Source organism: Alosa sapidissima, chromosome 13 (assembly GCF_018492685.1).
Source record: "Alosa sapidissima isolate fAloSap1 chromosome 13, fAloSap1.pri, whole genome shotgun sequence".
Taxonomy (NCBI): Eukaryota; Metazoa; Chordata; class Actinopteri; order Clupeiformes; family Clupeidae; genus Alosa; species Alosa sapidissima.
This window is the reverse complement of record NC_055969.1, coordinates 13,274,373-13,288,148: the sequence shown is the minus strand read 5'-3', so window position 1 is coordinate 13,288,148 and position 13,776 is coordinate 13,274,373. Positions and strand designations below refer to the sequence as shown.

At 45.6% G+C, this 13,776-nt stretch overlaps 1 protein-coding gene across 1 annotated transcript in view; it reads left to right on the top strand.

Annotated features, from left to right (window-relative positions):
• The window catches only part of LOC121680751 (A disintegrin and metalloproteinase with thrombospondin motifs 19-like), a 61,169-nt gene that overhangs the window by 27,246 nt on the left and 20,147 nt on the right, over window positions 1-13,776 (top strand). The window contains 5 exon segments of the mRNA XM_042060283.1: window positions 1,504-1,605; window positions 4,391-4,536; window positions 5,073-5,227; window positions 11,921-12,048; window positions 13,146-13,269. Coding sequence (XP_041916217.1) covers window positions 1,504-1,605; window positions 4,391-4,536; window positions 5,073-5,227; window positions 11,921-12,048; window positions 13,146-13,269 — 655 coding nt within the window.

Below are 13,776 nucleotides of genomic sequence, written 5' to 3'. Positions count from 1 at the left end.
CTGTCATGTCCTGGCTCCTCGTCCTCGTGTTGAGATACACACCGACGGGCCGGCCTCAGCCTCTATGAAAAGTCAGCAGACTCAAAAACTCATCAGAAACGCTCCCTCCAATTTAAACAACCAGGGCCCGTGCGGCGCCATGGCAACCGTTTTATTTCCTTTCCAAACAACCACGCAGCCTTTTTAATCCCTCCGCCACCACCTCCTCCACCACCACCACCAGCACCACCAGCACCACCTCCCCTGTTCTCCAGCACCTCTCAACATCAGATGGAAAGAAAACAGGGAGAGTTTGAAGGATGAGGATACTGTATAATTCACCTCCCGGCTACGCTGGCATTCAGGGTTGTGCTTTGCTTTAATGGGCAAGGCTGGTTTTATTGGTTATTCTCACCAGGCTGGAGGGTTTTTTTTGTAATGTTGTCAGTGGGGGTGAGTGAGTGCATGGCGGAAACGAGATTGGAGTATCTCTTTGTTGTGGTGTTTTGTTTTGGATCACGTTTTTGTGGAAAGGTGCCCTCGAGCCAATAGAATAGAGTGTGAGGAAGTGTGTGTGTTTGTGTGTGTGTGTGTGTGTGTGTGTGTGTGTGTGTGTGTGTGTGTGTGTGTGTGCCTTTGTATGTGTGTGTGTGTGTAAAAGAGGGGGGCATGTAAGATGTAAGATTTGGATGTGAAGTAACCACAGACACAGCTGGTGACTTCCTGTGGTAGAGTCTTAATGTTGTACAAGACTGAGCCCATGTTGACTTTGTGCCATAGCCATTAAAAACAACACAGGTAGTCTATTACAGCCGATTTCACCACAGCGTACAGGTCAACGGGGTTCTTCTTTGGTCATGTTTTATAATGTGCCTTTGGTCATGTTTTATAATGTGCCTTTGGTCATGTTTTATATGAACCTTTGTTCTTTTTGCTGCATCGTTGGTCTTGATGCACTTTATGATGATTTATGTTGTGATAAAAGTTCTCTCACTATGTTTCTAAGTAACAAGTATTTGTGCTGGGCCGATATCCCATGAACTACCTCCGGTGACTTGAAGTGATAAAACCAGTAAAAAAAATCTTGATCAAAGATGTTGAAAGAAAAATGTCCCTTCATTACCACAGACCCAAGAGAATACCAGTGACTCACCTAAACGAGTTATGAGTTATAAAGCACATGAATATGGCATGATCCATTGGACAGTGACCCCTTGTGGAAATAAACAAGTAGCTGATCATCTCATCAGAAGTTTTGATTTGACATCAGTCTGATATTGGCTTTGGAAACTTCAGATTCTTTAGTGTGATGTTGCCAGCAGCTTTGACTTTGCCAATGAAAATAATGGATTTCAGTTCATTGCACAAGGTGTGCATTTACCATTGTGTTATTGTGTGGATGGCTAAGTGTGGTGTGGATGTTTTTTTTCTGTAAGCTATAAGCTCTTTTTCTATGCTGACTGTTATAATGCCCTGTGTCCTGTCCACTCATCCGTATCTGCTCGTTGATGGTCATCCCTGCAGTATGTGATGTGCTCTGGGCTTTGGTGCCACGTGGATGGAGAGAAGGACTGCAAAACCAAACTGGACCCCCCCATGGACGGAACTGAGTGTGACACCGGAAAGGTGAGTTGATGCTGTGACTGTCATTTCTTATTTCTCTCTTCACCATGTCATGGATACTATGGGGGTTTAGACCAGCCTTTCTATAACACATTGCAAATTCCAAGTGCAGTTATAACTTCCCCAAAACAGTCTCGGCTAAAGAGGAAGACTTGAAAATCCTCTTCCATTCAACTCACTACAATTAGGTATATATTATATGTGTTATATAATTACATACATATTAACATTTTACCATTAACAGTGAGCATAATCTCAAAGTTCTTTACTAAACCCAAGGCCCAAAGGCTTTTCTAATAGCGTAGATAACCAGCAGAGCTGTGGTGTTTTGTGTAACTCGTGGGGTTAGTGCACAGTGTACTGACATGCCCCTGCTGCTGTAAGCTGCAGAGGGTAAAAGAGGGCGCTTCTGCCTCAGATGTTCTGCTGCTTTAGTGACTCACATTCCCCTGCGCTGATTCGCTTGACATTGATGAGAGCAGTCCTCTTCTCTTTTCCTCTCCTCTGCTGTCCTCTGTCCTCTCCTCTCCTCTCCTCTCCTCTCCTCTGCTCTACCCTCATCTCCTCCCCCACTCCTCTCAGCACTCTTATAAACAGCAGGATGGGAAACAGCCTGTAGCAGCTCGACAAAGTCAAAAAAGTGTGTGTGTGTGTGTTTGTGTGTGTGTGTGTGTGTGTGTGTGTGTTGGGGTGAGGGAATGGTAGGGGCAGCTGTTCCATCTCACTAAAACCCTAGAACTGTGGTGATATCACCCCCCCCCCCCCCATCCACATACACCTCTCTCCTCTCTACTCCATACTTCTTGCAGACCCCCCCCCCCACCACCACCACCACCACTTCACTCACGGATCTGACAGCCACAACATGAGACAGATCCTTGTCCAAAAACCCAAATGACCAGCCTGGAGAGACTTCATGAGACTGCAGAGAGTGACCTTGTCCTCAACTCGCATCTCCGCGCACAGCTTGTGGACTAGAGGAGTGAAAAAAAAAAAGCCACATATTGACCTCATATTGACCATATTGAGGAGGCCCACACGTCAGCTGGAGTGTGACCAGGCGCCGCCGCTCGGTGGTACTTTGTGGACCTCCAACAAGGCCAATGGCTGTCATTGAGACGGGGCCGAATATGGCGCCAGTGGCGTGTTGTTGATGGTGGGAGTGTGCAGTCTCATTCATCAACGCCTCACAGCATCCACACATGAGCCTCACACCCGGTTGCCATTAAGGACAAAACAGCAAACAAAGGTCTTGTAATGGTCCCAAATACACAGCAGAGCAGCACCATTCATCTGGTTATAGGAAACACCAAGCGGCTGTTTTAGCTCGCGCCATATGGTGAGGCTGTGTTGTGTTTATGGACATGGACCAGAAACAAAACAAAAAAAAACAGTTATGGACTTCAGCATTTAGCAGAGCGTGTTTTGACCTATTTAGCCAGCCTTCCTCCCTGGGGACATACCACACCGAGTAATTTATGGCTCTCGCCTGCTGTTTACTAGCATAACTCACCCAGTTCACCTCATCAAGGCTCTCGTAATGACTGCAGTTAAATCAGGTGTGTTTGACCTGTGAGAGATCTACAGCATAGGGAAGTGTGTCTGGGAAATGATGTTTCAGGGTCACAGTGCTGTATTTAGTTGTGCTGTGCTGTGCTGTGCTGTGTTGTGTTGTGTTGTGTTGTGTTGTGTTGTGTTGTGTTGTGTTGTGTTGTGTTGTGTTGTGTTGTGTTGTGTTGTGTTGTTTTGTTTTGTTTTGTTTTGTTTTGTTTTGTTTTGTTTTGTTTTGTTGTGTTGTGTTGTTAGTATTGTCCACAGGGACTTAAGGATGTACAGGCTATGATTCTGCATCATAGTTGCATTTTTCTGAAAATGAGACAAGAAAATCAAATGACTGGCTAATCTCAAATTGTTGACTTGTTTACGAGGTGGTCATGATGTCAGTGTTGTTGTAATGGCATTTTGGCAGTTTGGAGACAAAAAGAAAGCAGTTTGGGTCCAGTCTCCAATTAATTGTGTGATGTTGATTTTCTCACACAAAATTAATTTCTGTTGTTATGGTGCCGACAATGAGTTGTTTGAATGAATCCTCTGATTTGTTTCTAAATAAAAAAACTTGTATATTGCAGCTTTATGTGATACAGTTAAACAACGGTAAGGATACAGCTGGTATTGTTATAAATTGTTACGTCATGAGACTATTGTGTCTTACATTGTGGTCCACATAATAGTGTTATGGGGCTAGAGGACTTGTTATTTCAAGCTCTAAGTATGTATTGGAACTTCATGACTTTTTGTAAAGTGTTGCGGGCGAGCAAGTGGACAAATGTAAACAACCACCAAGACACATTCTGATCCTATCACTCAAACTACCTGCACATATTTGATCACTTGTCTTCCTTAGTGTAAACACTGATGTATCCTAATGTGTCCCCGACAAGACTTCTAGTGGGAAGTAACAAAATCTGAATAGAGGTAGTCAGCAGCTTTTCAGCTGTACATGTACACCTTGGATAGTTATGTGATCCAATCACCTACTGTAAGTCTGAGGAAGAACCAGAGGCTTGAAACGTCACTGCATGTAAAATAAAAATCCCTAAATGGGAGCTCCTTGGTGTGCGGATCCTCTCTTTTCTCTTGTATTCGATCACCCGAGACATATTTCAAAACCAAGTGCAACCAGGGCCTCAGCTGGTAAGATCGTGATCCCAAAGCATGGATTGATACTGTACGGCACTTTGCAAGGTGCTGTAGATTCAGATGGGCTGTGTTGTGTGTGTCTCCGCAGTGGTGCCGGGCTGGTGAGTGTGTGAGCCGAGTCGTGCCGCCAGAACCAACACCAGGAGTGTGGGCCTCCTGGGGCCCCTGGGGAACCTGCAGCCGGACCTGCGGCAGCGGCATCAGTGCCCGACAGCGCAGGTGTGAGAGCTCCAGGTAAGGTGACCCCCTCATCCAGGCGCAGTGGACCAGGCCACAGAGTACATCTCCATCAGTATGCTATCAGTGCTGTTCGTACTACTACAGTGGATTGGACTGGATTGGATCTTACAACGGCTCTTTGTTGCCATGGACATTCTGCAGTGTTGTGGTTGCCAGGGCCTGCTATCATTACTTACAGCATTACCCATAGAATAATGGTTTTTCACTGATTAATTTCTGTGGATTGAATGCATGATCAACATTGAAAGCACATTTGAAATGTACAGTTCTGCAGACAGATGGAGGTTAAATAAATATAGCTGATGATTGTAAATTCTGTGCTTTCGGTCAAGCGACCTATTTATTCAGTCCTGTTAATTACCTTGAATCCCCTTTCAGTGAATGATTTATGGAACAACCAAAAAAACCCTGTTGCTCTCTTCCTCGTCTGTAAAAACAACCTCAGTTAACCTGCGGTCAGTCCGTGTGAACATGAGGTGAGGCTGTTTTGTCATGCGATGTGTGTTTTTCTCCCGGGGGGGGGGGGGCAGGTCTGGTGGGAAAGGGCAGCAGTGCCTGGGCGCGGGAATGCAGTACCGGCTGTGTGAGAACCAGCCATGCCCCGCTGGCACCCCCAGCTTCAGGGAGCAGCAGTGCCAGACATTCAACCGCCTCGCCCTCAGCTGGTACGCTGTCATGGACGACGGTAAGGCCTTACCTCACTCCGCCTCCGCGTGGGAGTCTCGCTGGGATTTCTGTTTTTGTATTTGTGTGTGTGTGTGTGTGAATACAGTATGTGTGTACAGTATTGTGGTGAGTGTTTGTGTGAGTGGATGTTTGCATGACACATTGAAGAAAGAGGGGGCTGTGTGTGTGTGTGTGAATGAATCCATGGGAGGGAGTGTTTGTATGTGTGTGTGTTTGTGTGTCGCAGTGCATTTTTTAAACAGAAACATGCAACACATCTGCCTTTTTAAAAGCTTGATAAAAAAAAAACATTATCGTTCATCCCTTGTCATTTCCCTTCAACTGTCTTCCCTCTCTGTTCTGCCAGCATTGTATGATGCCCTAACTATTATAAATCACCGGGTGAAAAATGGTTCAATCTAACCTAATTAGACTGACATATCTACTGCATATTCCTCACTCAACACTCAACAGTCAGGAGAATGCTCCCTTAAAGTACAAGCTGTGGATGAAGTTCAAGTCCACGTTTATGTAATGGAACAACTTGCTGATAGTATTTACAGTCAGGAATATTTGGCTTTGCGCTACGTGGTATAAGAATGTATCATTTCTTAGCTCATGGGTTAGGTCATGTTGAGTCGTGCTGTTTAACAGGACAGAGAGGTGTGTGTGTGATACGTCTGGGGACACCTGCCTTCTTCCAGGGCCACACTTAAACATAAGCAGCACAGCGGACATTGACAGGTGACTGGCATCGAGCAACAAGCAAAGTGCCATGTACAAACTAAAGTTCATTTAAAAACTTGTCAAGATCAATAACATGTAAAGTCTATGGTCAAGTTCATTTCGCTAGCGTAATACTGTAAGCAAAATCCCACGTGAAAACTAGAATGGGTCAGCGAAATGCTCTCATAAGTTCACAAGCGACTAACTTTGCTCATTGCCCGTCAATGAAATCAGCCCTAACTGCCACTGATTTAGGATGCAATGGTTATTAACTACAGCTGTTAGTAGACTATGTGATAGCACTAGAGCGGCATGCCGTAGTTGCACATAAAGTGGAATTGTCAGTGATAAGCCTGTGGGCGCGCTGAAATGTGTTGCAGATAATGGTCGACTTTGTGACTTATGGGGTGGGAAGGGAGCGTGTCAGGGTCATAGTGGCTGCATTGTTTTGCCGCTTCCTGATGGGCAAATGATAGATAGCAGCAGGCCTCTGACCACTGTCCCTGCTGGGCTGGGCTGGGCAGGGCTGGGCTTGGCTGGGTAAGGTGGTGTGTGCCGGGGCTGTCTGTGAGCGGGTTGCACTGGTGTGCTCTCACAGACGGGCTTAACGGGGCTTTTCGATGCAGAATGGCACCGGCAGGTCCTCGGTGGTCCCGGGCCACATGACATCACTGCGTAGACTGTCTGCCGTGCCCAGAGTACAAAGGGCCTTTTCATTTCTCTCTGTCTTTCTCTCTCTCTCTCTCTTTCCCTCCTGTCGCTCTCTCTCATTCACTTGTTCAGACTTTTTCATTCTCTCTCTCTCTTTAGTTCTCTTTATTTCTCTCCCTCTCTCACACACACACACACAACCAGAATCAAAATGGCTTTCACCAGACACAATCCAGACGCCCATCCACTCACACTCTCTCTCTCTCACACACACACACACACTCACAAAACACAGACACTCAGACACATGTTTGCATACTTACGTGGTCCGACTATTGTCAGTTGTCATACTTTCAGCTGGCACAATAATAACGTTCTTTGTTTGAATATTTAGCATTGTTTCATGAAAAAACTTTAAAAAGAAGGTCAGCTCTATTAGAAAAGTTAATGCAAAAGAAATTGTCATGCTTCGTCGTCTCTCACAGTTCATGCTTGACATTGTCCAAAACATTTTACTTGATGATTTTAGTGAATCGCCTGCACTCTTGAAAGCCACCCATACTCATCCATTATTGAGTTTCGAAAGGTATGTCTGCTGAAAATTCACGTTGTCTGTGGCTATCAGTGTTTACGTTCGCGCAGCCCTAGGCCTGGCAGTTCCCTCACGCGGAACGTTGGAGGCACCTCAGAACCCCTAAGTGCTTCGCAGTGTCGGTGAAAGAGAGTTTGGCTCATTGGGCGAGATATTTGCGAGATGGCAAATGCTGCAGGTTCCCAGTGTCTGAGGGCTGGAGCAATCGCAGCACGTCGTCTCCTTCCCCCCCCCCGTCCCCCTTGTGCTCGCCTTCCCCTGGCTGCCAAGTCTTGGCATCTTGCTCAAATCAGCGTAAACCTGTCCCGACTTTTTTGCGAGCGAACGCGCACCCTAAGTGCTCAAAGATGGAGGAGTGGATGTTTATGGCGGCTGGGATCGCCAAAACACAATGCGAGCGAGATTTGTGCTTTTTTCTGTGCGAGCACAATTAATTTCCCTTGCCTGCTTGTGTGGCCAGAACCGTGGCATACATACAGCTCAAACCCATATTTACACTGTATACACTTTTCGACCGTCACAGAGAGATAAGTGTGTTTGGGGGAAAATCGTTGTGCTTTCTCTCAGCAGACGACGCCCGCTGTGTGGCCGCATCTTGTTTAAACATTTCAACATTTCATTTCAACTCCAGGTTCCCATTGAGAGCTACACAGCCACAAATCCATTAACTGCCTGGCCAGAGGGATTTGTGTGTCTGGCATTCACACGTTAGTCTAAGCCCAGCAGCAGACAGAGATGGAACTGAATAGCTGATAGTAGCATGCAAACATGAAGGGTCAATCAAAAGAAGGTCATACAAATAGATTAGTTTATGATTAAGGCACAAACCATGCGACCTAAGGGGATTCTTATGGAGGAAAGGGGAACTTAATGACATTTTCTGGACAACATGGCCAATATTGCTGTTGGAAGCCAACACAATGATTCGGAGTAGCAAGTGTAGTGCAAGTAATGGGTTTTGGACAATGATAGATGACCATAATAGTGTGTTATGTGTTTAGAGAGTACTTTGTCTGTCTTCTCGTCGCTCAGATGACCATTAGTGTATCATCAGTGTAACAAAGAGATACGGTTTGTTATTTTCTTTGTCCCTTTGTGGGTTTTGTCTTACAAACATCAGAATTTGAAGTCAAATACTGGAGATTTGCTAAGGCGCTAAAAATAAGCCAGTGTCAAGTGTCAACAGGTGTCTCAACCATGATTGTACAACCATGTTACACTAGAAATATTAAATTATGAAATGTGTTATCTAACAATGATATTATGTCTCTTTTCTCTTATAAATTTCTCATTTGGGCTTAAAAGTCTAGATTGTTGCTCACCAGTAATCCCAAGGATATCATCAATTATTCCCAGTTTAAATTGATTGATCTGAGAAACTGAACTCATACAGTTTTATTGGCAAAATAATCCTGGCCACACAACAGCAAGTGAATATAATGTTGCATGGGGGGGGGGACTGACGTAGGTGTTGAGTGTTGCTCTACAGATGTTCCCATTCCTCAAACCGGTCGCAGAAATTGCCGACACCGTTCCTCTTCCCTGCTCGGTCTCATCACGTTTTCTTGTAATTGTATTTATTTTTTTTAAATGAAGACATCTTTCCTGGAGGTTCATTCCCTACTGGACGTCACGCGGCACCACAGATAGCTCTCTGGATAAAGCGCTGTTGGCCTCTGCTCGCCACAGCTATGTTCACATCGTTCTCATCAATAAAAAAGCCTGCGAAGAGGGGGGATGGGGGTGAGAATGGGGTAAGGGAATGCTGTCTGTCTTCCGCGTCCCAGACAGAGTCTCCTGGAGTTGGATCTCCAGCTCAGTGCTGGTTCTGATGTTGAGCTTTGGTCTCGGTAAAGGCACAAGGCCTCTCTCTCTCTCTCTCTCTCTCTCTCTCTCTCTCTCTCTCTCTCTATCTCTCTGTCTCTCTCTCATTCTCACTCTCTCTCACTCTGCTCTTCCAGAACCGCCATGTGGAATGCGAAACATGCCCGTTATTTTTCTCATTCTCTCCCCCCCCCCCTCCCCTCCCTCCTCTCCTCTCCTCTCCTCTGTCCCGAGAGCTGACGGAGTAATCTCTCTAGTCAGTCTAGTCCGTCAGTCAGCCAGGCGAGCTCTTCTTTCCCATGCTCCTTCCCTCCCTCGTTCGCTCGCTGCAGCAGAGGAGGAGCGCGACGACCCCGGCAGATGCTCTGACGGGAACCACCGCTGCGTGGAGGCAAGGACGAGGTCAGGGCTGCACAGTGGGCCTCGACCCCTATAGACCCTTTCAAGAGAGTTCCATTATCAGCATCATAGTTGGCCCCACAAGACTTCCTTTTTAACATTCCATATGTTATCTTAATGCAGAGGAAGTAGATTGGGGCCCAAATAGAACGTTCAAGCATTGTTTTTGTTTACCTTGTTGAAAGGGTCAAGCATTGTTTTTGTTTACCTTTAAAAACAAAAACAATGATTGAACGTTCTATTTGGTTCCCAATCTACTTCCTCTGCATTAAGATAACATATGGAATGTTAAAACGGAATCGGAAGCGGCAATCCTTGTCAGATTAGACTATAGTGAAACAACGCTCCTAAAAGCGCATCGGTTTTTGACAGCAAATTCATACCAATATTCAGATGGTGTTGCTTTGAGAATGAATGTGGAAAAACAAACAACATGGCTTTTTTAGATGCATGAAGGTCAAAGGTTAAATAGACTGTATTCTAAGAGCTGTAATCTATTTTTAAAGTGACAGGACACAGTTGCAGGTTGGCCCATTCAAAACCTTTTTTTGTCTGTCCAGTCACCACTTGGCCTGGTGACTCGAGCAGTCCATCACCGCTCCTGGGTGGTGAGATCTGCCGCAGCCAGCGCGGTTGTCAATGCAACCCTGCTGCTAGCGGATTTAGGCGGCATTAGCATGTCCACTGACACCAGAACAGCCTCTGAAGGAGAAGGTCAGCTGAGTTCACACGCACGGTGGGGAGGTATGTGTGTTCTCTCCTCAAATATGTACAGATGCATCAAACTGTGTAATGCTCATTCACGTCTGTTATGGAAGAGGGATTGCAGGCGAAGTCAAGGGGGAAAAATATCCTGCTTGATTTTCTGTTTCAGATTGCAACAATTAGAAAGCAGATTGGGTCTTTTAATTTTTTGGATATTATTCAGTCGTGACACAATCGTGAGAGTCGCAGATTTGTTGACCTTGGTTGAATGTAAGCAGGACTCCTCGTTCATTTTTAACACTGATGTTGATGAAATGGAATGTAAGTCTGTGTTTGAATGAATGTGTGTGTGTGTGTGTGTGTGTGTGTGTGTGTGTGTGTGTGTGTGTGTGTGTGTGTGTGTGTGTGTGTGTGTGTCTGTGTCTGTGTCTATGTTTGTGTGTTTCTGTATGTGAACATTTATATAACATTTATGTATGAGAAAATGTGAACTGTGTCTATGCATATGTGTCTATAGGAATATATACATTCAATAGCTTTTCACTTCACTGTGTACATAATTTACAGACCTAAAGTGATAATTACTGTATGTGTGTTTCCACTGGGTGTGGATTGAGTTCTGAATTATATGCGGTGAACATGGTGCCCTGTTCTCTGTCTGACCTCTTCCTGTCTTGGAAACAACACTAGGGCAATACAAGTATAATCCACACTTCTGTGCTGGCTCAAATATTTGTTCAAAGATGTTTGTTTGTCTCTGTGTATGTGTGTGTGTGTGTGTGTGTGTGTGTGTGTGTGGTGTGTGTGTGTGTGTGTGTGTGTGTGTCTGTGTGTCTGTGTGTGTATGAATGTGTGTTGCCGTGTGTATTCAGGTGTATGTAATAAAGCATATATATGTAAGCGTGTGCATGTTTGTAAATGTTTGAGAGTGTGTGTGTATGTGTGTGTGTGTGTGTGTACTGTGTGTCTGTATTTGTGTGTGTATATTTGTGTGTGACAGAAACGTGCCCATGTGGCTCAGGCTGTGTCTCTGTTTACAATAAGTGTGTGGAGCCCGTGTGTGTGTGTGTGTGTGTGTGTGTGTGTGTGTGTGTGTGTGTGTGTGTGTGTGTGTGTGTGTGTGTGTGTGTGTGTGTGTATGAATGTGTGTTGCCGTGTGTATTCATGTGTATGTAATAAAGCATATATATGTAAGCGTGTGCATGTTTGTAAATGTTTGAGAGTGTGTGTGTATTTGTGTGTGTGTGTGTGTACTGTGTGTCTGTGTTTGTGTGTGTATATTTGTGTGTGACAGAAACGTGCCCATGTGGCTCAGGCTGTGTCTCTGTTTACAATAAGTGTGTGGAGCCCGTGTGTGTGTGTGTGTGTGTGTGTGTGTGTGTGTGTGTGTGTGTGTGTGTGTGTGTGTGTGTGTGTGTGCGTATGTGTGTGTGTGTGTGTGTGTGTGCGTATGTGTGTGTGTGTGTGTATGTGTGTGTGTGTGTGCGTGTGTGTGTATGTGTGTGTGTGTGTGCAGTGCGGCCCCTGGTTTACATCTCTCCCTCTCTCCTACTCCACTCCCATAAACACAGAGGTGCTGAGCCATGTGCAAAGTGCTGCGTGTTGACTGATTGACCATTTTCAGACCTTCTCTCTTCTCTCTCTCTCACTCACTCTCTTTCTCTCTCTCTCTCTCTCTCTTTTTCTTTCTCTCTCTTTTCTCATTCTCTTCTTCATCCTCTTCTTCCACTTCATCTTCTCTCTCTTCTTCTTTCTTTCTCTCCCTCTCTCCCTCTCTCTGTCTCACTATCATTGTCTATCTCTTCTTTCCTCCAGAGAGGCCATGCACCCTCTTCTGTTCCTCCTCTGGTAAAGAGCAGCCCATGCTATTAGCCGAGAAGGTCCTGGACGGCACCTCATGTGGAACCCTGGAATCTGGCATCTGTGCCAATGGAACGTGTCAGGTACAACTTCTTGGTCTCTTCCTTAGGCACAACCAGAGAGACAGACAGAGAGACAGACAGAGAGAGACAGACAGAGAGAGAGAGACAGAGAGAGAGAGAGAGAGAGAGAGAGAGAGAGAGAGAGAGAGAGAGAGAGAGAGAGAGAGAGAGAGAGAGAGAGAGAGAGAGAGAGAGAGAGATAAGCCCTTGTTCAGACTTGGCTCTCCACAGTCTCATCTCTAAAGTTCATAGTCCATAGTCTATTGAGTGTGTGTGCAGTTCCCTTCCTCTATCCATCAAAGCTCAGTTGAAATCCCCCCCACCCCTCCACATGCACACACACACACACACACACACACACACACACACACACACACACACACACACACACACACACACACACACACACACACACAGACACATACACACACACACAGACATATACACAAAGACAGCCTCCGAGGTCTGTTTCCAAAACGGAGGGAGCACGTCCAGAAGGTTGTCATGGCTTCACTCTCCCACTGCTCATCCGTCATACCTGGACGCTCTGCCTGACTTAAGGGATTCTCTCTGTGCCTCCTGCCAGACGCCAGAGAAAGGCTAACCTGCGAACAGAGAGGGATGCAGAGGATATGTGCTGACATTTACTGATGTACTGACGCACTGATGTGCAGACTGGGCGATGTGTTTTATCGCTGAGAGGCTAACGATGCCCAGTGATATATTATCTACCGTAATACACGGTAATCTGTCTGTTTTCATGTGGGCAGCTAGCTATTAGCAGACCCCCTGTTTTGAAACTGCTAAAGAAAATCTGTCCACAGTAGTATATTTTAGTCTGATTATGAGTGTGAGGAAGGCCAAGGGCCCGTGGCCAATGTTTGCCTGGCATGGATGTGCAATATTTGCCTTTCATTTTGTAATGGATAAAACCGAATATCAGACGATCATCTGATATCTAATATTCCTAGTGTTTTGCTTCCAGCTAGTCAGAGCTGCACTGTGATATGGATGTGTGTGCTTGCCAATATCTAATGTGTGTTGCTCTCTCTCTTGGTCTATGTCTGTGTGTGTGTGTGTGTGTGTTTGGGTGTATTTGTGTGTGTGTGTTGGAGCAGAAAGTGGGGTGTGATGGTATCCTGGGCTCCCTGGCCAGAGAAGACCACTGTGGCGTCTGCAATGGGAACGGCAAGTCCTGCAAAGTCATCAAGGGGGACTTCAACCACACTCGCGGAACAGCAGGTATGGTCACCACGATAGGTCACATGACTGCAGCGCTGGTGTTGCATTGGCGAGCAAAATGAGTAGCCTACATCATGAGAAGCTCTGATAAAAGACAAAATGTCTGAAGGGCGAAAAGATTCTTGAATAGAATTCCCTAGAACTCCCCAATGCCTAAATTCTGGAATATCCTGGAACTCGCTAAGGTTAAGGTTTCAACTGTTTAGAGAAAATGATTTTTTAGCCCCATGTTGCAGATACATGGTAAAAGACACTGCCCACCCCCTTGGAACTGCTCCCATGTTTGGTTCTTATCGAAATCTGAGCCTACTACACACTATAAGCAAAATGGGCCAGTGTAAAGGCCAGGGCTTCACGTTCCCAGCAGTAACTCAAATTAATGAGTGTAATGTATAACCTGAGTGATTAAGTAGGCCTACTGGAGAAGCAGCTCGTCAGGTGTGAGAGTAAACACGCACAGGCTCTGGGCTCCAGACTAACTGACTCTTTAACGCCAAGAGGCTTCTG